This window comes from Mesoplodon mirus (genome assembly GCF_964341445.2).
Source record: "Mesoplodon mirus genome assembly, contig: SUPER_3_unloc_19, whole genome shotgun sequence".
Lineage (NCBI taxonomy): Eukaryota > Metazoa > Chordata > Mammalia > Artiodactyla > Ziphiidae > Mesoplodon > Mesoplodon mirus.
In genome coordinates this window covers 439,347-465,452 of record NW_028295568.1, presented here as the reverse complement: position 1 = coordinate 465,452, position 26,106 = coordinate 439,347, and the positions used below count along the sequence as shown (strand labels likewise).

Genomic DNA, 26,106 nt, shown 5'->3' with positions numbered 1-26,106 from the left:
GCTTCCTTACTGCAATTTAAACAGTCTGAGAACGCATGCAGTGTTTTGTCTGAATTTCTAGGTCCCGAAGCCCAGCCGTAGCCTCACAGTGGATTCTGTGATGTCAGCTGTGCCACAGTCTGAGACCCAGTGTCCAGGCAAGGGCAGCCCCACCTCACACGCATGCTCAGTGCCAACAACACTGCTCCATCTGGCTTCCACTCCTTTCTGGCTTTGCCCCCCAGGGCCATGGCTCAAAGTCAGACTATGGTCGTGGAAGCTCTCCTTCACTATCCCCCTATTCTTTCTTTTTTTTTTTTTTTTTGTGGTACGCAGGCCACTCACTGTTGTGGCCTCTCCCTTCACGGAGCACAGGCTCCAGACGCGCAGGCCCAGCGGCCATGGCTCACAGGCCCAGCCGCTCTGCGGCCTGTGGGATATTCCAGGACCGGGGCATGAACTCATGTTCCCTGCATCCTCAGGTGGACTCTCATCCACTGCGCCAGCAGGGAATGCCCCCCCCCTATTCTTTTTATAAACGCTTATTCCCCCTGAAAGTCTGTGAACAGAGCCAGAACAGGACTCATGTGCCCTCGGGCTATTCAGTGGACAGAAATAAGGGCGGCGGTATTAGCTAGCAATCAGAACAGCAAGCACTCTCATCTAGACTTAGCCGTTCCCTGCCCAGGTATATACCCTGGAGAAACACACATGGTCTAAGAAACAACTCTGAGAATGTTTAGAGCAAAAATAACTTAACAGCACAACACGGGCAACAGCCCAAATTTCCATCAGCAGAATTCATACAGCAGGATAGGATGAGATTGGCATATTCAATAGTGAAAAATAAATGAGCTACACACATTAGCATAGATCAACTTCTCATGGTTTTTAAAAACATCAAAAGAATGGGATACAGTTCCACTCATGGAACCATTCTGAAACAAGCTCAAACAACGGATTGCATAGGGTCCATGTTTAAAAAAGACGGTAGCTAAACCTGAGGGAAGAGTAAACACAAAATTGAGGACAGTTTACTCTAGGGTGGAAAGGCTAGCTCAAGGAGGTTGACACAAGGCTGTTAGTGCTGCTGGGAATTGTTCTGTCTCTGAAGCAAGATGGTAGGTACACAGGTGTTGTAGTTTTCACATTTTACTAACTCTGAAATCAGAATGGTCCTACAATCACCGTGGCAGTTGTGATGAAGTTATTGGCCAATGCCTTTCTCTTTTAATCACTTGTATTTATGCACAAAAATGATGTCAGAAAGGCTTGGCATCTTTAAAGGACATTTATTTAAGGTAAAGTACAAGAACACTTGTTTGGTTATTAGGAAAAGAAGGAACGATATGCCTATTTTACAGATGAGAACACTGAGGCTCAGAGAAGTTAACCTGCTGCAGTCGCACAATGGGATCTTTGCAGAACAGTGATCCACCAGCCCACTTCTCTATGCAAAGCCCTGTCTGTAGTATGCAAAGGAAGCAAGCAAACAAGCCTGAGCTAGGACCAGCACAAGAACCCGCGGCACCACCATCCTTACCATCATGTTCCAACACTACAGAGATGAGCATCAATTTTACTAGATTGAGGGGAGGGAGGGGTGGGGGCCGGGAGCCGGTTTTCGAACTTCAGTGAGCTCACAGCTCTTAGCTGGCCTTATCTCGAGAGCATCCAGTCCACCCTTGAGCTGTGTCTGGCTCCCAGGCTTCTACCTCTAGCCTCTGGCATGACCCGGGCTGCGGCCAGAAACAGGCTCCCACCTGGAATTCCAGCGTTCACTCCTGGAACGTCCAGCATCCAGTCCTCCTCCAGCCACTAATTCAACTTTTGAATGCCCTGCTCACAAGGGTTTCTCCACACCAAATCTGCAGGAACTTTTTTCTTCTGGGGCTCCAAAACCAAATCCTTAAACCTCACATGAGGGAGAGTATTTGTTAGGTCAGAGCATCCTTGTTGATTGGACCTCCAGTTTGTGACTTCCACAGACCTCATCACGGGAGGCTGGGGAGAGGTCTCTTCTGTTGGTGGACGGAATGGTGGGCACTTGGTGGGGAGCACTGATGAGAAAGGGAGCCAGCCCAAGACCTACACATATGCACTGTTTCCCCTGGCCAAACAAGGTTCCTGACCCCAGAATTAACCCAGAGTTTCCCAGAAGACTAGGAGCTGCAGGGAGCCGCAATTAATGCTTTACTCTCCACCAGCTTTTCCTTGGACCCAAGGAGGAGAAATTACAAAAAGATCACATCACACTCCTTTGATCTGATGATTTCCACACAGGCAAGTGCAGGGAAACACTAGTCTGAAGGAAGAAAATGCATTAAAAACACGTGCACAGGGACTTCCCTGGTGGCGCAGTGGTTAAGGATCCGCCTGCCGACGCAGGGGACCCAGGTTCGAGCCCTGGTCCAGGAAGATCCCACATGCCACGGAGCAACTAAGCCCGTGCGCCACAACTACTGAGCCTGTGCTCTAGAGCCCGTGAGCCACAACTACCGAAGCCCGCACGCCTAGAGCCCGTGCTCCCCAACAAGAGAAGCCAACAATAAATAATAAAATAAATTTACGGGAAAAACAACACGTGCATAGCCCTTAGCTGTTTATAAAGTTCTTGAATGTGTGTGCCCCCTTCCGATTCTCACGTCTTTCCACTTTGCGGATAAGCAAGCGGAAGTTCAGAGCATTTGAAGGACTTGCTCAAGGTGGCAGGTGATGGTGCAGAGAGGGAGCTACCTCGGTGCAACAACTTTCAGACAGTGTGCCACCCCGGTCCTGCACAGAGGTACACAGATGGTGGAGGAGACAGGACAGCACGAGTCATGATCACAACTCTGAGTGACAAATACAATGAGAGACGTGTGTTTGGGGACTGGATCTATTCAGAGGAGGGGGTCTGGGGCATGGGAAGGAGTTCTGGGTTAGGGAAGGCTTCACAGGGGAACTGGCACTCACCATCGTCCACGTTTACTGAGATTTTATGAAAGGACAGAGTAAGGACCGCCACTGCCAACTCTGCCCTATTCGATACAATTAAACCATGAGCTTAAATGGTTCAAATTGATCCCATCGTCTTACATTGCTATAGATTTCATCCAGTAGCTGAATTTGGGGGAGGAAAAGAAAAAGGACCCACACAAAACTTTCCCACTTGAAGACATTTTTATTTTGGTAACGCACCTGAGTCCCTGGCACGATGGGCCTGTCCTCCGTGGGGGCAATGGGGTGTTTGGGAGAGGATGGGGGCCCTGCCCTGAGGGGGCAGCTGGGGGATGAGGCAAAGGGCTCTGTGACAGTGATAGGTCACAAAGGGCTTTGTGACACTGATAGGTCACAAAGGGCATCAGAGGATAAATAGGCTGTGCCAGGGGGTTAGGCTGACAAAGTGGTTACTTCTCTCACTAGGACGGAAGTTCACCACAGCCTCTTGGGGAGATAAAAACCCAGAAGCAGAAGTGAGGTGAGGCGGAGGGGGAGCCTACCGTACCTCTCGACACACTTGAAGAGATTCAGCCTGGGCTCCAGGCGCCCTACAGCGTCCCAACTGTGATTATCTCTGCCCCTACACACACCCCTGCCTCTGGGAGACCCGGCGGCAAACGTGGGGGCCTGTGGGGCGGGCTTGGAAGACCTGCCACAGGGCCGCGTGTGTGACGCAGGAGCATCGCAGCTCGCTCTTCTGCCAGTGAGGCCGAGGGAGGGAAGAGCCAGGGAGCCGCCTTAACCGCGCTGCCTGTCGTGATCAAAGACAGCCATGAGTGGGGACTCTCTGCTCCCGTATCACACGGCCCGGAGCAGCACCTGGGTGGACCTGTTCAACACCACCACGGGGAAGCTGCAGCAGCAACTGCACAAGGGTGAATACGACCATTTCAAGTACGCGCCGATATTCGAGAGCGACTTCATCCAGGTCACGAAGAGGGGAGAAGCGATTGACGTGCATAACTGGGGCGGCCTGGTGACCATGGGCATCACATCCACCAGCCCCGTCCTCCCGCTCCCAGACATCATGCTGCTGGCCCAACGGGCCACCGGATGTGAAAAGCACGCCGAGTGCAGCCAGGCCACCAAGGGCAAGAGCCACAAGGCTGCAAAGACCTTAGAGCTCACCAGGCTCCTTCCCTTGGAGTTCGTGAGGATCTCCACTCACAATCGTGAGAAACAACAGCTGCGCGTGAAGCTTGCCACTGGCCGCTGCTTCTACCTGCAGCTGTGTCCCCCTCTGGACGCGCGGGAAGACCTCTTCACCGAGTGGGAACAGCTGATTTACCTCTTGCAACCACCAGTGGACAGTGAAAGCAACACCTATGCCGTTCCCGTCTGGGACATGCCCTGCATGCCTGTGTTCGAGGAGGAGCAGGACGGGAGGAGCCCGGCCGTGGAGGATTTCCAAGGAAAGGGGCATCAGGACCAGGTGAACGTCAGCAGCCTGCACACGTGCCCTGAGGTGGCCGGGGCCACGCCTGCAGCTTTTGCTGGGGGGCACGGAATCCAACTGGACTCCCACAAGCCCGATACCATGCCCGATGTGGCCACTGCGAAAGCAAAACCTACTACAGGGCTCGACAAAGCGTCAGCATCGCAGTCAACGATTAAGGTGGAGACAGCAGGGGTGGCAGGAGGCACCGCAGCGGGTGCTTTGAGCATGGCAGTGATCAAGTCTCCTGCCGCTGAAGAGCGGAGCACGGCCATAGCAGCCACAGCCAGCGACGGGCCCGGAGGAAGCAAAACCAACAGAGCCACTGGGGACACTGCCACAACATCCCTGAGGAGCGGGAAAACGGCCTTGGCAGGTGCTGAGAACAATTCAGAGTATGCTTCCAGCACGTCCACCAGCCTCTCCCAAGGGGCCGGCATGACTGTGGTCGGAGCAGAACCTACCAGCAAGACTGTCAAAGCAAGAGCCGACAAGGACGATGAGGGGACCCTCGTCTCAAGCTTGCCACAGGAAGGCAAAGTGAGCGAACAGGATGGCAGCTCACAGAGAGTGTCCCAGGCCCGCAAGGGAAGAAGGGAGAGGAGGGAGCACTGGGGAGAGGACAGAGCTCTGACGAGCCCCAAGCTCTGCAGTTCCGTGGAAAGCCACCACAAGGCAGCGGGGAGCAAGACAATCCCCAAAGCAGCTGGCCCGTGCTCAGGCGGCCGCAGAGCCACTAGAGAGGACCAAAAGGCCAAAGGCCACGGCAGCCCGGGGGGCAGCGAGCAGGGCGCTGCTCCCAAAGGCATCAGCCGTGCTCCTATCACCAGTGAGTCCAAGACCTCGCACAAATCGGGCAGGAGCTTATCTCCAGCGCGTTCAGGTCCCACCACCAACATACTCAGCAGGATCAGCTCTTTCTTCAGGAATGTGAGAGCCAGACTTACAAAAAAGACAGTGGCCTCATCACGAAATAAACATGGGAGCATCCTGGCGGAGCCAGTGGAAGGGACCCGAGTGGAGGCCATGACAGAGACAGCAGAGAGTGGCCAGGGCCTGGAAATCACTGGTGTGACATCTGAGACCATGGAGCCAGTGACCGTTGAAGCCCATCAATAGGACCTAGAGCTGGGAGCTGCAAAGGGGACCAGGGCTCTGGGAAATACCCCTGGAGAGCCCATTTCAGCTTCCTTACTGCAATTTAAATAAAAAAACATACAGTCTGAGAACGCATGCAGTGTTTTGTCTGAATTTCTAGGTCCCGAAGCCCAGCCGTAGCCTCACAGTGGATTCTGTGATGTCAGCTGTGCCACAGTCTGAGACCCAGTGTCCAGGCAAGGGCAGCCCCGCCTCACACGCATGCTCAGCGCCAACAGCACTGCTCCATCTGGCTTCCACTCCTTTCTGGCTTTGGCCCCCAGGGCCATGGCTCAAAGTCAGACTATGGTCTGGGAAGCTCTCCTTCACTATCCCGCTATTCTTATTATTTTTTTTTTTTTTGCGGTACGCGGGCCACTCACTGTTGTGGCCTCTCCCGTCACGGAGCACAGGCTCCGGACGCGCAGGCCCAGCGGCCATGGCTCACAGGCCCAGCCGCTCCGCGGCCTGTGGGATCTTCCAGTACCGGGGCACGAACTCATGTTCCCTGCATCCTCAGGTGGACTCTCAACCACTGCGCCAGCAGGGAATCCACCCCCTATTCTTTTAATAAACACTTATTCCCACTGAAGGTCTGTGAACAGAGCCAGAACAGGACTCATGTCCCCTCGGGCTATTCAGTGGACAGAAATAAGGGCGGCAGTATTAGCTAGCAATCAGAACAGCAAGCACTCTCATCTAGACTTAGCCGTTCCCTGCCCAGGTATATACCCTGGAGAAACACACATGGTCTAAGAAACAACTCTGAGAATGTTTAGAGCAAAAATAACTTAACAGCACAACACGGGCAACAGCCCAAATTTCCATCAGCAGAATTCATACAGCAGGATAGGATGAGATTGGCATATTCAATAGTGAAAAATAAATGAGCTACACACATTAGCATAGATCAACTTCTCATGGTTTTTAAAAACATCAAAAGAATGGGATACAGTTCCACTCATGGAACCATTCTGAAACAAGCTCAAACAACGGATTGCATAGGGTCCATGTTTAAAAAAACGGTAGCTAAACCTGAGGGAAGAGTAAACACAAAATTGAGGACAGTTTACTCTAGGGTGGAAAGGCTAGCTCAAGGAGGTTGACACAAGGCTGTTAGTGCTGCTGGGAATTGTTCTGTCTCTGAAGCAAGGTGGTAGGTACACAGGTGTTGTAGTTTTCACATTTTACTAACTCTGAAATCAGGATGGTCCTACAATCACCGTGGCAGTTGTGATGAAGTTATTGGCCAATGCCTTTCTCTTTTAATCACTTGTATTTATGCACAAAAATGATGTCAGAAAGGCTTGGCATCTTTAAAGGACATTTATTTAAGGTAAAGTACAAGAACACTTGTTTGGTTATTAGGAAAAGAAGGAACGATATGCCTATTTAACAGATGAGAACACTGAGGCTCAGAGAAGGTAACCTGCTGCAGTCTTACAATGGGATCTTTGCAGAACAGTGATCCACCAGCCCACTTCTCTATGCAAAGCCCTGTCTGTAGTATGCGAAGGAAGCAAGCAAACAAGCCTGAGCTAGGACCAGCACAAGAACCCGCGGCACCACCATCCTTACCATCATGTTCCAACACTACAGAGATGAGCATCAATTTTACTAGATTGAGGGGAGGGAGGGGTGGGGGCCGGGAGCCGGTTTTCGAACTTCAGTGAGCTCACAGCTCTTAGCTGGCCTTATCTCGAGAGCATCCAGTCCACCCTTGTGCTGTGTCTGGCTCCCAGGCTTCTACCTCTAGCCTCTGGCATGACCCGGGCTGCGGCCAGAAACAGGCTCCCACCTGGAATTCCAGCGTTCACTCCTGGAACGTCCAGCATCCAGTCCTCCTCCAGCCACTAATTCAACTTTTGAATGCCCTGCTCACAAGGGTTTCTCCACACCAAATCTGCAGGAACTTTTTTCTTCTGGGGCTCCAAAACCAAATCCTTAAACCTCACATGAGGGAGAGTATTTGTTAGGTCAGAGCATCCTTGTTGATTGGACCTCCAGTTTGTGACTTCCACAGACCTCATCACGGGAGGCTGGGGAGAGGTCTCTTCTGTTGGTGGACGGAATGGTGGGCACTTGGTGGGGAGCACTGATGAGAAAGGGAGCCAGCCCAAGACCTACACATATGCACTGTTTCCCCTGGCCAAACAAGGTTCCTGACCCCAGAATTAACCCAGAGTTTCCCAGAAGACTAGGAGCTGCAGGGAGCCGCAATTAATGCTTTACTCTCCACCAGCTTTTCCTTGGACCCAAGGAGGAGAAATTACAAAAAGATCACATCACACTCCTTTGATCTGATGATTTCCACACAGGCAAGTGCAGGGAAACACTAGTCTGAAGGAAGAAAATGCATTAAAAACACGTGCACAGGGACTTCCCTGGTGGCGCAGTGGTTAAGGATCCGCCTGCCGACGCAGGGGACCCAGGTTCGAGCCCTGGTCCAGGAAGATCCCACATGCCACGGAGCAACTAAGCCCGTGCACCACAACTACTGAGCCTGTGCTCTAGAGCCCGCGAGCCACAACTACCGAAGCCCGCACGCCTAGAGCCCGTGCTCCCCAACAAGAGAAGCCAACAATAAATAATAAAATAAATTTACGGGAAAAACAACACGTGCATAGCCCTTAGCTGTTTATAAAGTTCTTGAATGTGTGTGCCCCCTTCCGATTCTCACGTCTTTCCACTTTGCGGATAAGCAAGCGGAAGTTCAGAGCATTTGAAGGACTTGCTCAAGGTGGCAGGTGATGGTGCAGAGAGGGAGCTACCTCGGTGCAACAACTTTCAGACAGTGTGCCACACCGGTCCTGCACAGAGGTACACAGATGGTGGAGGAGACAGGACAGCACGAGTCATGATCACAACTCTGAGTGACAAATACAATGAGAGACGTGTGTTTGGGGACTGGATCTATTCAGAGGAGGGGGTCTGGGGCATGGGAAGGAGTTCTGGGTTAGGGAAGGCTTCACAGGGGAACTGGCACTCACCATCGTCCACGTTTACTGAGATTTTATGAAAGGACAGAGTAAGGACCGCCACTGCCAACTCTGCCCTATTCGATACAATTAAACCATGAGCTTAAATGGTTCAAATTGATCCCATCGTCTTACATTGCTATAGATTTCATCCAGTAGCTGAATTTGGGGGAGGAAAAGAAAAAGGACCCACACAAAACTTTCCCACTTGAAGACATTTTTATTTTGGTAACGCACCTGAGTCCCTGGCAGGATGGGCCTGTCCTCCGTGGGGGCAATGGGGTGTTTGGGAGAGGATGGGGGCCCTGCCCTGAGGGGGCAGCTGGGGGATGAGGCAAAGGGCTCTGTGACAGTGATAGGTCACAAAGGGCTTTGTGACACTGATAGGTCACAAAGGGCATCAGAGGATAAATAGGCTGTGCCAGGGGGTTAGGCTGACAAAGTGGTTACTTCTCTCACTAGGACGGAAGTTCACCACAGCCTCTTGGGGAGATAAAAACCCAGAAGCAGAAGTGAGGTGAGGCGGAGGGGGAGCCTACCGTACCTCTCGACACACTTGAAGAGATTCAGCCTGGGCTCCAGGCGCCCTACAGCGTCCCAACTGTGATCATCTGTGCCCCTACACACACCCCTGCCTCTGGGAGACCCGGAGGCAAACGTGGGGGCCTGTGGGGCGGGCTTGGAAGACCTGCCACAGGGCCGCGTGTGTGACGCAGGAGCATCGCAGCTCGCTCTTCTGCCAGTGAGGCCGAGGGAGGGAAGAGCCAGGGAGCCGCCTTAACCGCGCTGCCTGTCGTGATCAAAGACAGCCATGAGTGGGGACTCTCTGCTCCCGTATCACACGGCCCGGAGCAGCACCTGGGTGGACCTGTTCAACACCACCACGGGGAAGCTGCAGCAGCAACTGCACAAGGGCGAATACGACCATTTCAAGTACGCGCCGATATTCGAGAGCGACTTCATCCAGGTCACGAAGAGGGGAGAAGCGATTGACGTGCACAACTGGGGCGGCCTGGTGATCATGGGCATCACATCCACCAGCCCCGTCCTCCCGCTCCCAGACATCATGCTGCTGGCCCAACGGGCCACCGGCTGTGAAAAGCACGCCGAGCGCAGCCAGGCCACCAAGGGCAAGAGCCACAAGGCTGCAAAGACCTTAGAGCTCACCAGGCTCCTTCCCTTGGAGTTCGTGAGGATCTCCACTCACAATCGTGAGAAACAACAGATGCGCGTGAAGCTTGCCACTGGCCGCTGCTTCTACCTGCAGCTGTGTCCCCCTCTGGATGCACGGGAAGAACTCTTCGCCGAGTGGGAACAGCTGATTTACCTCCTGCGACCACCAGTGGACAGTGAAAGCAACACCTATGCCGTTCCCGTCTGGGACATGCCCTGCATGCCTGTGTTCGAGGAGGAGCAGGACGGGAGGAGCCCGGCCGTGGAGGATTTCCAAGGAAAGGGGCATCAGGACCAGGTGAACGTCAGCAGCCTGCACACGTGCCCTGAGGTGGCCGGGGCCACGCCTGCAGCTTTTGCTGGGGGGCACGGAATCCAACTGGACTCCCACAAGCCCGATACCATGCCCGATGTGGCCACTGCGAAAGCAAAACCTACTACAGGGCTCGACAAAGCGTCAGCATCGCAGTCAACGATTAAGGTGGAGACAGCAGGGTTGGCAGGAGGCACCGCAGCGGGTGCTTTGAGCATGGCAGTGATCAAGTCTCCTGCCGCTGAAGAGCGGAGCACGGCCATAGCAGCCACAGCCAGCGACGGGCCCGGAGGAAGCAAAACCAACAGAGCCACTGGGGACACTGCCACAACATCCCTGAGGAGCGGGAAAACGGCCTTGGCAGTTGCTGAGAACAATTCAGAGTATGCTTCCAGCACGTCCACCAGCCTCTCCCCAGGGTCCGGCATGACTGTGGTCGGAGCAGAACCTACCAGCAAGACTGTCAAAGCAAGAGCCGACAAGGACGATGAGGGAACCCTCGTCTCAAGCTTGCCACAGGAAGGCAAAGTGAGCGAACAGGATGGCAGCTCACAGAGAGTGTCCCAGGCCCGCAAGGGAAGAAGGGAGAGGAGGGAGCACTGGGGAGAGGACAGAGCTCTGACGAGCCCCAAGCTCTGCAGTTCCGTGGAAAGCCACCACAAGGCAGCGGGGAGCAAGACAATCCCCAAAGCAGCTGGCCCGTGCTCAGGCGGCCGCAGAGCCACTAGAGAGGACCAAAAGGCCAAAGGCCACGGCAGCCCGGGGGGCAGCGAGCAGGGCGCTGCTCCCAAAGGCATCAGCCGTGCTCCTATCACCAGTGAGTCCAAGACCTCGCACAAATCGGGCAGGAGCTTATCTCCAGCGCGTTCAGGTCCCACCACCAACATACTCAGCAGGATCAGCTCTTTCTTCAGGAATGTGAGAGCCAGACTTACAAAAAAGACAGTGGCCTCATCACGAAATAAACATGGGAGCATCCTGGCGGAGCCAGTGGAAGGGACCCGAGTGGAGGCCATGACAGAGACAGCAGAGAGTGGCCAGGGCCTGGAAATCACCGGTGTGACATCTGAGACCATGGAGCCAGTGACCGTTGAAGCCCATCAATAGGACCTAGAGCTGGGAGCTGCAAAGGGGACCAGGGCTCTGGGAAATACCCCTGGAGAGCCCATTTCAGCTTCCTTACTGCAATTTAAATAAAAAAAAACATACAGTCTGAGAACGCATGCAGTGTTTTGTCTGAATTTCTAGGTCCCGAAGCCCAGCCGTAGCCTCACAGTGGATTCTGTGATGTCAGCTGTGCCACAGTCTGAGACCCAGTGTCCAGGCAAGGGCAGCCCCGCCTCACACGCATGCTCAGCGCCAACAGCACTGCTCCATCGGGCTTCCACTCCTTTCTGGCTTTGCCCCCCAGGGCCATGGCTCAATGTCAGACTATGGTCTGGGAAGCTCTCCTTCACTATCCCGCTATTCTTTTTTTTTTTTTTTTTTTTTTTTTTGCGGTACGCGGGCCACTCACTGTTGTGGCCTCTCCCGTCACGGAGCACAGGCTCCGGACACGCAGGCCCAGCGGCCATGGCTCACGGGCCCAGCCGCTCCGCGGCCTGTGGGATCTTCCAGGACCGGGGCACGAACTCATGTTCCCTGCATCCTCAGGTGGACTCTCAATGACTGCGCCACCAGGGAATGCCCACCCCTATTCTTTTAATAAACGCTTATTCCCCCTGAAGGTCTGTAAACAGAGCCAGAACAGGACTCATATCCCCTCGGGCTATTCAGTGGACAGAAATAAGGGCGGCAGTATTAGCTAGCAATCAGAACAGCAAGCACTCTCATCTAGACTTACCCATTCCCTGCCCAGGTATATACCCTGGAGAAACACACATGGTCTAAGAAACAACTCTGAGAATGTTTAGAGCAAAAATAACTTAACAGCACAACACGGGCAACAGCCCAAATTTCCATCAGCAGAATTCATACAGCAGGATAGGATGAGATTGGCATATTCAATAGTGAAAAATAAATGAGCTACACACATTAGCATAGATCAACTTCTCATGGTTTTTAAAAACATCAAAAGAATGGGATACAGTTCCACTCATGGAACCATTCTGAAACAAGCTCAAACAACGGATTGCATAGGGTCCATGTTTAAAAAAACGGTAGCTAAACCTGAGGGAAGAGTCAACACAAAATTGAGGACAGTTTACTCTAGGGTGGAAAGGCTAGCTCAAGGAGGTTGACACAAGGCTGTTAGTGCTGCTGGGAATTGTTCTGTCTCTGAAGCAAGATGGTAGGTACACAGGTGTTGTAGTTTTCACATTTTACTAACTCTGAAATCAGGATGGTCCTACAATCACCGTGGCAGTTGTGATGAAGTTATTGGCCAATGCCTTTCTCTTTTAATCACTTGTATTTATGCACAAAAATGATGTCAGAAAGGCTTGGCATCTTTAAAGGACATTTATTTAAGGTAAAGTACAAGAACACTTGTTTGGTTATTAGGAAAAGAAGGAACGATATGCCTATTTTACAGATGAGAACACTGAGGCTCAGAGAAGGTAACCTGCTGCAGTCGCACAATGGGATCTTTGCAGAACAGTGATCCACCAGCCCACTTCTCTATGCAAAGCCCTGTCTGTAGTATGCGAAGGAAGCAAGCAAACAAGCCTGAGCTAGGACCAGCACAAGAACCCGCGGCACCACCATCCTTACCATCATGTTCCAACACTACAGAGATGAGCATCAATTTTACTAGATTGAGGGGAGGGAGGGGTGGGGGCCGGGAGCCGGTTTTCGAACTTCAGTGAGCTCACAGCTCTTAGCTGGCCTTATCTCGAGAGCATCCAGTCCACCCTTGAGCTGTGTCTGGCTCCCAGGCTTCTACCTCTAGCCTCTGGCATGACCCGGGCTGCGGCCAGAAACAGGCTCCCACCTGGAATTCCAGCGTTCACTCCTGGAACGTCCAGCATCCAGTCCTCCTCCAGCCACTAATTCAACTTTTGAATGCCCTGCTCACAAGGGTTTCTCCACACCAAATCTGCAGGAACTTTTTTCTTCTGGGGCTCCAAAACCAAATCCTTAAACCTCACATGAGGGAGAGTATTTGTTCGGTCAGAGCATCCTTGTTGATTGGACCTCCAGTTTGTGACTTCCACAGACCTCATCACGGGAGGCTGGGGAGAGGTCTCTTCTGTTGGTGGACGGAATGGTGGGCACTTGGTGGGGAGCACTGATGAGAAAGGGAGCCAGCCCAAGACCTACACATATGCACTGTTTCCCCTGGCCAAACAAGGTTCCTGACCCCAGAATTAACCCAGAGTTTCCCAGAAGACTAGGAGCTGCAGGGAGCCGCAATTAATGCTTTACTCTCCACCAGCTTTTCCTTGGACCCAAGGAGGAGAAATTACAAAAAGATCACATCACACTCCTTTGATCTGATGATTTCCACACAGGCAAGTGCAGGGAAACACTAGTCTGAAGGAAGAAAATGCATTAAAAACACGTGCACAGGGACTTCCCTGGTGGCGCAGTGGGTAAGGATCCGCCTGCCGACGCAGGGGACCCAGGTTCGAGCCCTGGTCCAGGAAGATCCCACATGCCACGGAGCAACTAAGCCCGTGCGCCACAACTACTGAGCCTGTGCTCTAGAGCCCGCGAGCCACAACTACCGAAGCCCGCACGCCTAGAGCCCGTGCTCCCCAACAAGAGAAGCCAACAATAAATAATAAAATAAATTTACGGGGAAAACAACACGTGCATAGCCCTTAGCTGTTTATAAAGTTCTTGAATGTGTGTGCCCCCTTCCGATTCTCACGTCTTTCCACTTTGCGGATAAGCAAGCGGAAGTTCAGAGCATTTGAAGGACTTGCTCAATGTGGCAGGTGATGGTGCAGAGAGGGAGCTACCTCGGTGCAACAACTTTCAGACAGTGTGCCACCCCGGTCCCGCACAGAGGTACACAGATGGTGGAGGAGATAGGACAGCACGAGTCATGATCACAACTCTGAGTGACAAATACAATGAGAGACGTGTGTTTGGGGACTGGATCTATTCAGAGGAGGGGGTCTGGGGCATGGGAAGGAGTTCTGGGTTAGGGAAGGCTTCACAGGGGAACTGGCACTCACCATCGTCCACGTTTACTGAGATTTTATGAAAGGACAGAGTAAGGACCGCCACTGCCAACTCTGCCCTATTTGAAACAATTAAACCATGAGCTTAAATGGTTCAAATTGATCCCATCGTCTTACATTGCTATAGATTTCATCCAGTAGCTGAATTTGGGGGAGGAAAAGAAAAAGGACCCACACAAAACTTTCCCACTTGAAGACATTTTTATTTTGGTAACGCACCTGAGTCCCTGGCAGGATGTGCCTGTCCTCCGTGGGGGCAATGGGGTGTTTGGGAGAGGATGGGGGCCCTGCCCTGAGGGGGCAGCTGGGGGATGAGGCAAAGGGCTCTGTGACAGTGATAGGTCACAAAGGGCTTTGTGACACTGATAGGTCACAAAGGGCATCAGAGGATAAATAGGCTGTGCCAGGGGGTTAGGCTGACAAAGTGGTTACTTCTCTCACTAGGACGGAAGTTCACCACAGCCTCTTGGGGAGATAAAAACCCAGAAGCAGAAGTGAGGTGAGGCGGAGGGGGAGCCTACCGTACCTCTCGACACACTTGAAGAGATTCAGCCTGGGCTCCAGGCGCCCTACAGCGTCCCAACTGTGATCATCTGTGCCCCTACACACACCCCTGCCTCTGGGAGACCCGGAGGCAAACGTGGGGGCCTGTGGGGCGGGCTTGGAAGACCTGCCACAGGGCCGCGTGTGTGACGCAGGAGCATCACAGCTCGCTCTTCTGCCAGTGAGGCCGAGGGAGGGAAGGGCCAGGGAGCCGCCTTAACCGCGATGCCTGTCGTGACCAAAGACAGCCATGAGTGGGGACTCTCTGCTCCCGTATCACACGGCCCGGAGCAGCACCTGGGTGGACCTGTTCAACACCACCACGGGGAAGCTGCAGCAGCAACTGCACAAGGGCGAATACGACCATTTCAAGTATGCGCCGATATTCGAGAGCGACTTCATCCAGGTCACGAAGAGGGGAGAAGCGATTGACGTGCACAACTGGGGCGGCCTGGTGACCATGGGCATCACATCCACCAGCCCCGTCCTCCCGCTCCCAGACATCATGCTGCTGGCCCAACGGGCCACCGGCTGTGAAAAGCACGCCGAGCGCAGCCAGGCCACCAAGGGCAAGAGCCACAAGGCTGCAAAGACCTTAGAGCTCACCAGGCTCCTTCCCTTGGAGTTCGTGAGGATCTCCACTCACAATCGTGAGAAACAACAGCTGCGCGTGAAGCTTGCCACTGGCCGCTGCTTCTACCTGCAGCTGTGTCCCCCTCTGGACGCGCGGGAAGACCTCTTCGCCGAGTGGGAACAGCTGATTTACTTCCTGCGACCACCAGTGGACAGTGAAAGCAACACCTATGCCGTTCCCGTCTGGGACATGCCCTGCATGCCTGTGTTCGAGGAGGAGCAGGACGGGAGGAGCCCGGCCGTGGAGGATTTCCAAGGAAAGGGGCATCAGGACCAGGTGAACGTCAGCAGCCTGCACACGTGCCCTGAGGTGGCCGGGGCCACGCCTGCAGCTTTTGCTGGGGGGCACGGAATCCAACTGGACTCCCACAAGCCCGATACCATGCCCGATGTGGCCACTGCGAAAGCAAAACCTACTACAGGGCTCGACAAAGCGTCAGCATCGCAGTCAACGATTAAGGTGGAGACAGCAGGGGTGGCAGGAGGCACCGCAGCGGGTGCTTTGAGCATGGCAGTGATCAAGTCTCCTGCCGCTGAAGAGCGGAGCACGGCCATAGCAGCCACAGCCAGCGACGGGCCCGGAGGAAGCAAAACCAACAGAGCCACTGGGGACACTGCCACAACATCCCTGAGGAGTGGGAAAACGGCCTTGGCAGGTGCTGAGAACAATTCAGAGTATGCTTCCAGCACGTCCACCAGCCTCTCCCCAGGGGCCGGCATGACTGTGGTCGGAGCAGAACCTACCAGCAAGACTGTCAAAGCAAGAGCCGACAAGGACGATGAGGGGACCCTCGTCTCGAGCTTGCCACAGGAAGGCAAAGTGAGCGAACAGGATGGCAGCTCACAGAGAGTGTCCCAGGCCCGCAAGGGAAGAAGGGAGAGGAGGGAGCACTGGGGAGAGGACAGAGCTCTGACGAGCCCCAAGCTCTGCAGTTCCGTGGAAAGCCACCACAAGGCAGCGGGGAGCAAGACAATCCCCAAAGCAGCTGGCCCGTGCTCAGGCGGCCGCCGAGCCACTAGAGAGGACCAAAAGGCCAAAGGCCACGGCAGCCCGGGGGGCAGCGAGCAGGGCGCTGCTCCCAAAGGCATCAGCCGTGCTCCTATCACCAGTGAGTCCAAGACCTCGCACAAATCGGGCAGGAGCTTATTTCCAGCACGTTCAGGTCCCACCACCAACATACTCAGCAGGATCAGCTCTTTCTTCAGGAATGTGAGAGCCAGACTTACAAAAAAGACAGTGGCCTCATCACGAAATAAACATGGGAGCATCCTGGCGGAGCCAGTGGAAGGGACCCGAGTGGAGGCCATGACAGAGACAGCAGAGAGTGGCCAGGGCCTGGAAATCACCGGTGTGACATCTGAGACCATGGAGCCAGTGACCGTTGAAGCCCATCAATAGGACCTAGAGCTGGGAGCTGCAAAGGGGACCAGGGCTCTGGGAAATACCCCTGGAGAGCCCATTTCAGCTTCCTTACTGCAATTTAAATAAAAAAAACATACAGTCTGAGAACGCATGCAGTGGTTTGTCTGAATTTCTAGGTCCCGAAGCCCAGCCGTAGCCTCACAGTGGATTCTGTGATGTCAGCTGTGCCACAGTCTGAGACCCAGTGTCCAGGCAAGGGCAGCCCCGCCTCACACGCATGCTCAGCGCCAACAGCACTGCTCCATCTGGCTTCCACTCCTTTCTGGCTTTGCCCCCCAGGGCCATGGCTCAAAGTCAGACTATGGTCTGGGAAGCTCTCCTTCACTATCCCGCTATTCTTTTTATTTTTTTTGCGGTACGCGGGCCACTCACTTTTGTGGCATCTCCCGTCACAGAGGATAGGCTCCGGACACGCAGGCCCAGCGGCCATGGCTCACGGGCCCAGCCGCTCCGCGGCCTGTGGGATCTTCCAGGACCGGGACACGAACTCATGTTCCCTGCATCCTCAGGTGGACTCTCAATGACTGCGCCACCAGGGAATGCCCACCCCTATTCTTTTAATAAACGCTTATTCCCCCTGAAGGTCTGTAAACAGAGCCAGAACAGGACTCATGTCCCCTCGGGCTATTCAGTGGACAGAAATAAGGGTGGCAGTATTAGCTAGCAATCAGAACAGCAAGCACTCTCATCTAGACTTAGCCGTTCCCTGCCCAGGTATATACCCTGGAGAAACACACATGGTCTAAGAAACAACTCTGAGAATGTTTAGAGCAAAAATAACTTAACAGCACAACACGGGCAACAGCCCAAATTTCCATCAGCAGAATTCATACAGCAGGATAGGATGAGATTGGCATATTCAATAGTGAAAAATAAATGAGCTACACACATTAGCATAGATCAACTTCTCATGGTTTTTAAAAACTTCAAAAGAATGGGATACAGTTCCACTCATGGAACCATTCTGAAACAAGCTCAAACAACGGATTGCATAGGGTCCATTTTTAAAAAAACGGTAGCTAAACCTGAGGGAAGAGTAAACACAAAATGGAGGACAGTTTACTCTAGGGTGGAAAGGCTAGCTCAAGGAGGTTGACACAAGGCTGTTAGTGCTGCTGGGAATTGTTCTGTCTCTGAAGCAAGATGGTAGGTACACAGGTGTTGTAGTTTTCACATTTTACTAACTCTGAAATCAGGATGGTCCTACAATCACCGTGGCAGTTGTGATGAAGTTATTGGCCAATGCCTTTCTCTTTTAATCACTTGTATTTATGCACAAAAATGATGTCAGAAAGGCTTGGCATCTTTAAAGGACATTTATTTAAGGTAAAGTACAAGAACACTTGTTTGGTTATTAGGAAAAGAAGGAACGATATGCCTATTTTACAGATGAGAACACTGAGGCTCAGAGAAGGTAACCTGCTGCAGTCGCACAATGGGATCTTTGCAGAACAGTGATCCACCAGCCCACTTCTGTATGCAAAGCCCTGTCTGTAGTATGCGAAGGAAGCAAGCAAACAAGCCTGAGCTAGGACCAGCACAAGAACCCGCGGCACCACCATCCTTACCATCATGTTCCAACACTACAGAGATGAGCATCAATTTTACTAGATTGAGGGGAGGGAGGGGTGGGGGCCGGGAGCCGGTTTTCGAACTTCAGTGAGCTCACAGCTCTTAGCTGGCCTTATCTCGAGAGCATCCAGTCCACCCTTGAGCTGTGTCTGGCTCCGAGGCTTCTACCTCTAGCCTGTGGCATGACCCGCGCTGCGGCCAGAAACAGGCTCCCACCTGGAATTCCAGCGTTCACTCCTGGAACGTCCAGCATCTAGTCCTCCTCCAGCCACTAATTCAACTTTTGAATGCCCTGCTCACAAGGGTTTCTCCACACCAAATCTGCAGGAACTTTTTTCTTCTGGGGCTCCAAAACCAAATCCTTAAACCTCACATGAGGGAGAGTATTTGTTAGGTCAGAGCATCCTTGTTGATTGGACCTCCAGTTTGTGACTTCCACAGACCTCATCACGGGAGGCTGGGGAGAGGTCTCTTCTGTTGGTGGACGGAAAGGTGGGCACTTGGTGGGGAGCACTGATGAGAAAGGGAGCCAGCCCAAGACCTACACATATGCACTGTTTCCCCTGGCCAAACAAGGTTCCTGACCCCAGAATTAACCCAGAGTTTCCCAGAAGACTAGGAGCTGCAGGGAGCCGCAATTAATGCTTTACTCTCCACCAGCTTTTCCTTGGACCCAAGGAGGAGAAATTACAAAAAGATCACATCACACTCCTTTGATCTGATGATTTCCACACAGGCAAGTGCAGGGAAACACTAGTCTGAAGGAAGAAAATGCATTAAAAACACGTGCACAGGGACTTCCCTGGTGGCGCAGTGGTTAAGGATCCGCCTGCCGATGCAGGGGACCCAGGTTCGAGCCCTGGTCCAGGAAGATCCCACATGCCACGGAGCAACTAAGCCCGTGCGCCACAACTACTGAGCCTGTGCTCTAGAGCCCGCGAGCCACAAATACCGAAGCCCGCATGCCTAGAGCCCGTGCTCCCCAACAAGAGAAGCCAAAAATAAATAATAAAATAAATTTACGGGGAAAACAACACGTGCATAGCCCTTAGCTGTTTATAAAGTTCTTGAATGTGTGTGCCCCCTTCCGATTCTCACGTCTTTCCACTTTGCGGATAAGCAAGCGGAAGTTCAGAGCATTTGAAGGACTTGCTCAAGGTGGCAGGTGATGGTGCAGAGAGGGAGCTACCTCGGTGCAACAACTTTCAGACAGTGTGCCACCCCGGTCCCGCACAGAGGTACACAGATGGTGGAGGAGACAGGACAGCACGAGTCATGATCACAACTCTGAGTGACAAATACAATGAGAGACGTGTGTTTGGGGACTGGATCTATTCAGAGGAGGGGGTCTGGGGCATGGGAAGGAGTTCTGGGTTAGGGAAGGCTTCACAGGGGAACTGGCACTCACCATCGTCCACGTTTACTGAGATTTTATGAAAGGACAGAGTAAGGACCGCCACTGCCAACTCTGCCCTACTCGATACAATTAAACCATGAGCTTAAATGGTTCAAATTGATCCCATCGTCTTACATTGCTATAGATTTCATCCAGTAGCTGAATTTGGGGGAGGAAAAGAAAAAGGACCCACACAAAACTTTCCCACTTGAAGACATTTTTATTTTGGTAACGCACCTGAGTCCCTGGCAGGATGGGCCTGTCCTCCGTGGGGGCAATGGGGTGTTTGGGAGAGGATGGGGGCCCTGCCCTGAGGGGGCAGCTGGGGGATGAGGCAAAGGGCTCTGTGACAGTGATAGGTCACAAAGGGCTTTGTGACACTGATAGGTCACAAAGGGCATCAGAGGATAAATAGGCTGTGCCAGGGGGTTAGGCTGACAAAGTGGTTACTTCTCTCACTAGGACGGAAGTTCACCACAGCCTCTTGGGGAGATAAAAACCCAGAAGCAGAAGTGAGGTGAGGCGGAGGGGGAGCCTACCGTACCTCTCGACACACTTGAAGAGATTCAGCCTGGGCTCCAGGCACCCTACAGCGTCCCAACTGTGATCATCTGTGCCCCTACACACACCCCTGCCTCTGGGAGACCCGGAGGCAAACGTGGGGGCCTGTGGGGCGGGCTTGGAAGACCTGCCACAGGGCCGCGTGTGTGACGCAGGAGCATCACAGCTCGCTCTTCTGCCAGTGAGGCCGAGGGAGGGAAGGGCCAGGGAGCCGCCTTAACCGCGATGCCTGTCGTGATCAAAGACAGCCATGAGTGGGGACTCTCTGCTCCCGTATCACACGGCCCGGAGCAGCACCTGGGTGGACCTGTTCAACACCACCACGGGGAAGCTGCAGCAGCAACTGCACAAGGGCGAATACGACCATTTCAAGTATGCGCCGATATTCGAGAGCGACTTCATCCAGGTCACGAAGAGGGGAGAAGCGATTGACGTGCACAACTGGGGCGGCCTGGTGACCATGGGCATCACATCCACCAGCCCCGTCCTCCCGCTCCCAGACATCATGCTGCTGGCCCAACGGGCCACCGGCTGTGAAAAGCACGCCGAGCGCAGCCAGGCCACCAAGGGCAAGAGCCACAAGGCTGCAAAGACCTTAGAGCTCACCAGGCTCCTTCCCTTGGAGTTCGTGAGGATCTCCACTCACAATCGTGAGAAACAACAGCTGCGCGTGAAGCTTGCCACTGGCCGCTGCTTCTACCTGCAGCTGTGTCCCCCTCTGGATGCGCGGGAAGACCTCTTCGCCGAGTGGGAACAGCTGATTTACCTCCTGCGACCACCAGTGGACAGTGAAAGCAACACCTATGCCGTTCCCGTCTGGGACATGCCCTGCATGCCTGTGTTCGAGGAGGAGCAGGACGGGAGGAGCCCGGCCGTGGAGGATTTCCAAGGAAAGGGGCATCAGGACCAGGTGAACGTCAGCAGCCTGCACACGTGCCCTGAGGTGGCCGGGGCCACGCCTGCAGCTTTTGCTGGGGGGCACGGAATCCAACTGGACTCCCACAAGCCCGATACCATGCCCGATGTGGCCACTGCGAAAGCAAAACCTACTACAGGGCTCGACAAAGCGTCAGCATCGCAGTCAACGATTAAGGTGGAGACAGCAGGGGTGGCAGGAGGCACCGCAGCGGGTGCTTTGAGCACGGCAGTGATCAAGTCTCCTGCCGCTGAAGAGCGGAGCACGGCCATAGCAGCCACAGCCAGCGACGGGCCCGGAGGAAGCAAAACCAACAGAGCCACTGGGGACACTGCCACAACATCCCTGAGGAGTGGGAAAACGGCCTTGGCAGGTGCTGAGAACAATTCAGAGTATGCTTCCAGCACGTCCACCAGCCTCTCCCCAGGGGCCGGCATGACTGTGGTCGGAGCAGAACCTACCAGCAAGACTGTCAAAGCAAGAGCCGACAAGGACGATGAGGGGACCCTCGTCTCGAGCTTGCCACAGGAAGGCAAAGTGAGCGAACAGGATGGCAGCTCACAGAGAGTGTCCCAGGCCCGCAAGGGAAGAAGGGAGAGGAGGGAGCACTGGGGAGAGGACAGAGCTCTGACGAGCCCCAAGCTCTGCAGTTCCGTGGAAAGCCACCACAAGGCAGCGGGGAGCAAGACAATCCCCAAAGCAGCTGGCCCGTGCTCAGGCGGCCGCAGAGCCACTAGAGAGGACCAAAAGGCCAAAGGCCACGGCAGCCCGGGGGGCAGCGAGCAGGGCGCTGCTCCCAAAGGCATCAGCCGTGCTCCTATCACCAGTGAGTCCAAGACCTCGCACAAATCGGGCAGGAGCTTATCTCCAGCGCGTTCAGGTCCCACCACCAACATACTCAGCAGGATCAGCTCTTTCTTCAGGAATGTGAGAGCCAGACTTACAAAAAAGACAGTGGCCTCATCACGAAATAAACATGGGAGCATCCTGGCGGAGCCAGTGGAAGGGACCCGAGTGGAGGCCATGACAGAGACAGCAGAGAGTGGCCAGGGCCTGGAAATCACCGGTGTGACATCTGAGACCATGGAGCCAGTGACCGTTGAAGCCCATCAATAGGACCTAGAGCTGGGAGCTGCAAAGGGGACCAGGGCTCTGGGAAATACCCCTGGAGAGCCCATTTCAGCTTCCTTACTGCAATTTAAATAAAAAAAACATACAGTCTGAGAACGCATGCAGTGGTTTGTCTGAATTTCTAGGTCCCGAAGCCCAGCCGTAGCCTCACAGTGGATTCTGTGATGTCAGCTGTGCCACAGTCTGAGACCCAGTGTCCAGGCAAGGGCAGCCCCGCCTCACACGCATGCTCAGCGCCAACAGCACTGCTCCATCTGGCTTCCACTCCTTTCTGGCTTTGCCCCCCAGGGCCATGGCTCAAAGTCAGACTATGGTCTGGGAAGCTCTCCTTCACTATCCCGCTATTCTTTTTTTTTTTTTTTTTTTTTTTTTTGCGGTACGCGGGCCACTCACTTTTGTGGCATCTCCCGTCACGGAGCACAGGCTCCGGACACGCAGGCCCAGCGGCCATGGCTCACGGGCCCAGCCGCTCCGCGGCCTGTGGGATCTTCCAGGACCGGGACACGAACTCATGTTCCCTGCATCCTCAGGTGGACTCTCAATGACTGCGCCACCAGGGAATGCCCACCCCTATTCTTTTAATAAACGCTTATTCCCCCTGAAGGTCTGTAAACAGAGCCAGAACAGGACTCATGTCCCCTCGGGCTATTCAGTGGACAGAAATAAGGGTGGCAGTATTAGCTAGCAATCAGAACAGCAAGCACTCTCATCTAGACTTAGCCGTTCCCTGCCCAGGTATATACCCTGGAGAAACACACATGGTCTAAGAAACAACTCTGAGAATGTTTAGAGCAAAAATAACTTAACAGCACAACACGGGCAACAGCCCAAATTTCCATCAGCAGAATTCATACAGCAGGATAGGATGAGATTGGCATATTCAATTCTGAAAAATAAATGAGCTACACACATTAGCATAGATCAACTTCTCATGGTTTTTAAAAACTTCAAAAGAATGGGATACAGTTCCACTCATGGAACCATTCTGAAACAAGCTCAAACAACGGATTGCATAGGGTCCATTTTTAAAAAAACGGTAGCTAAACCTGAGGGAAGAGTAAACACAAAATGGAGGACAGTTTACTCTAGGGTGGAAAGGCTAGCTCAAGGAGGTTGACACAAGGCTGTTAGTGCTGCTGGGAATTGTTCTGTCTCTGAAGCAAGATGGTAGGTACACAGGTGTTGTAGTTTTCACATTTTACTAACTCTGAAATCAGGATGGTCCTACAATCACCGTGGCAGTTGTGATGAAGTTATTGGCCAATGCCTTTCTCTTTTAATCACTTGTATTTATGCACAAAAATGATGTCAGAAAGGCTTGGCATCTTTAAAGGACATTTATTTAAGGTAAAGTACAAGAACACTTGTTTGGTTATTAGGAAAAGAAGGAACGATATGCCTATTTTACAGATGAGAACACTGAGGCTCAGAGAAGGTAACCTGCTGCAGTCGCACAATGGGATCTTTGCAGAACAGTGATCCACCAGCCCACTTCTCTATGCAAAGCCCTGTCTGTAGTATGCGAAGGAAGCAAGCAAACAAGCCTGAGCTAGGACCAGCACAAGAACCCGCGGCACCACCATCCTTACCATCATGTTCCAACACTACAGAGATGAGCATCAATTTTACTAGATTGAGGGGAGGGAGGGGTGGGGGCCGGGAGCCGGTTTTCGAACTTCAGTGAGCTCACAGCTCTTAGCTGGCCTTATCTCGAGAGCATCCAGTCCACCCTTGAGCTGTGTCTGGCTCCGAGGCTTCTACCTCTAGCCTGTGGCATGACCCGCGCTGCGGCCAGAAACAGGCTCCCACCTGGAATTCCAGCGTTCACTCCTGGAACGTCCAGCATCCAGTCCTCCTCCAGCCACTAATTCAACTTTTGAATGCCCTGCTCACAAGGGTTTCTCCACACCAAATCTGCAGGAACTTTTTTCTTCTGGGGCTCCAAAACCAAATCCTTAAACCTCACATGAGGGAGAGTATTTGTTCGGTCAGAGCATCCTTGTTGATTGGACCTCCAGTTTGTGACTTCCACAGACCTCATCACGGGAGGCTGGGGAGAGGTCTCTTCTGTTGGTGGACGGAATGGTGGGCACTTGGTGGGGAGCACTGATGAGAAAGGGAGCCAGCCCAAGACCTACACATATGCACTGTTTCCCCTGGCCAAACAAGGTTCCTGACCCCAGAATTAACCCAGAGTTTCCCAGAAGACTAGGAGCTGCAGGGAGCCGCAATTAATGCTTTACTCTCCACCAGCTTTTCCTTGGACCCAAGGAGGAGAAATTACAAAAAGATCACATCACACTCCTTTGATCTGATGATTTCCACACAGGCAAGTGCAGGGAAACACTAGTCTGAAGGAAGAAAATGCATTAAAAACACGTGCACAGGGACTTCCCTGGTGGCGCAGTGGGTAAGGATCCGCCTGCCGACGCAGGGGACCCAGGTTCGAGCCCTGGTCCAGGAAGATCCCACATGCCACGGAGCAACTAAGCCCGTGCGCCACAACTACTGAGCCTGTGCTCTAGAGCCCGCGAGCCACAACTACCGAAGCCCGCACGCCTAGAGCCCGTGCTCCCCAACAAGAGAAGCCAACAATAAATAATAAAATAAATTTACGGGGAAAACAACACGTGCATAGCCCTTAGCTGTTTATAAAGTTCTTGAATGTGTGTGCCCCCTTCCGATTCTCACGTCTTTCCACTTTGCGGATAAGCAAGCGGAAGTTCAGAGCATTTGAAGGACTTGCTCAATGTGGCAGGTGATGGTGCAGAGAGGGAGCTACCTCGGTGCAACAACTTTCAGACAGTGTGCCACCCCGGTCCCGCACAGAGGTACACAGATGGTGGAGGAGATAGGACAGCACGAGTCATGATCACAACTCTGAGTGACAAATACAATGAGAGACGTGTGTTTGGGGACTGGATCTATTCAGAGGAGGGGGTCTGGGGCATGGGAAGGAGTTCTGGGTTAGGGAAGGCTTCACAGGGGAACTGGCACTCACCATCGTCCACGTTTACTGAGATTTTATGAAAGGACAGAGTAAGGACCGCCACTGCCAACTCTGCCCTATTTGAAACAATTAAACCATGAGCTTAAATGGTTCAAATTGATCCCATCGTCTTACATTGCTATAGATTTCATCCAGTAGCTGAATTTGGGGGAGGAAAAGAAAAAGGACCCACACAAAACTTTCCCACTTGAAGACATTTTTATTTTGGTAACGCACCTGAGTCCCTGGCAGGATGTGCCTGTCCTCCGTGGGGGCAATGGGGTGTTTGGGAGAGGATGGGGGCCCTGCCCTGAGGGGGCAGCTGGGGGATGAGGCAAAGGGCTCTGTGACAGTGATAGGTCACAAAGGGCTTTGTGACACTGATAGGTCACAAAGGGCATCAGAGGATAAATAGGCTGTGCCAGGGGGTTAGGCTGACAAAGTGGTTACTTCTCTCACTAGGACGGAAGTTCACCACAGCCTCTTGGGGAGATAAAAACCCAGAAGCAGAAGTGAGGTGAGGCGGAGGGGGAGCCTACCGTACCTCTCGACACACTTGAAGAGATTCAGCCTGGGCTCCAGGCGCCCTACAGCGTCCCAACTGTGATCATCTGTGCCCCTACACACACCCCTGCCTCTGGGAGACCCGGAGGCAAACGTGGGGGCCTGTGGGGCGGGCTTGGAAGACCTGCCACAGGGCCGCGTGTGTGACGCAGGAGCATCACAGCTCGCTCTTCTGCCAGTGAGGCCGAGGGAGGGAAGGGCCAGGGAGCCGCCTTAACCGCGATGCCTGTCGTGACCAAAGACAGCCATGA

General features: G+C 53.3%; 3 protein-coding genes across 3 annotated transcripts in view; all 3 read left to right on the top strand.

Moving 5' to 3' along the window:
* LOC309801651 (Golgi-associated RAB2 interactor protein 4-like) overlaps window positions 1-3,737 on the top strand; it is a gene marked incomplete at both ends in the record, with an annotated part of 27,929 nt that extends 24,192 nt beyond the window's left edge. Inside the window, one exon of the mRNA XM_082646732.1 lies at window positions 3,728-3,737. Coding sequence (XP_082502858.1) covers window positions 3,728-3,737 — 10 coding nt within the window. The remainder of the gene's footprint in view (window positions 1-3,727) is intronic.
* On the top strand, window positions 3,734-20,509 carry LOC309801650 (Golgi-associated RAB2 interactor protein 4-like; the record flags this gene model as incomplete). Its single annotated transcript, XM_082646731.1, has 2 exons — window positions 3,734-4,551; window positions 20,500-20,509. The coding sequence occupies 2 exons, from the start codon at window positions 3,734-3,736 to the stop codon at window positions 20,507-20,509; spliced, it is 828 nt and encodes a 275-aa protein (XP_082502857.1).
* Window positions 20,506-26,106, top strand: LOC309801649 (Golgi-associated RAB2 interactor protein 4-like; the record flags this gene model as incomplete). Its single annotated transcript, XM_082646730.1, has 2 exons — window positions 20,506-21,323; window positions 26,097-26,106. The coding sequence occupies 2 exons, from the start codon at window positions 20,506-20,508 to the stop codon at window positions 26,104-26,106; spliced, it is 828 nt and encodes a 275-aa protein (XP_082502856.1).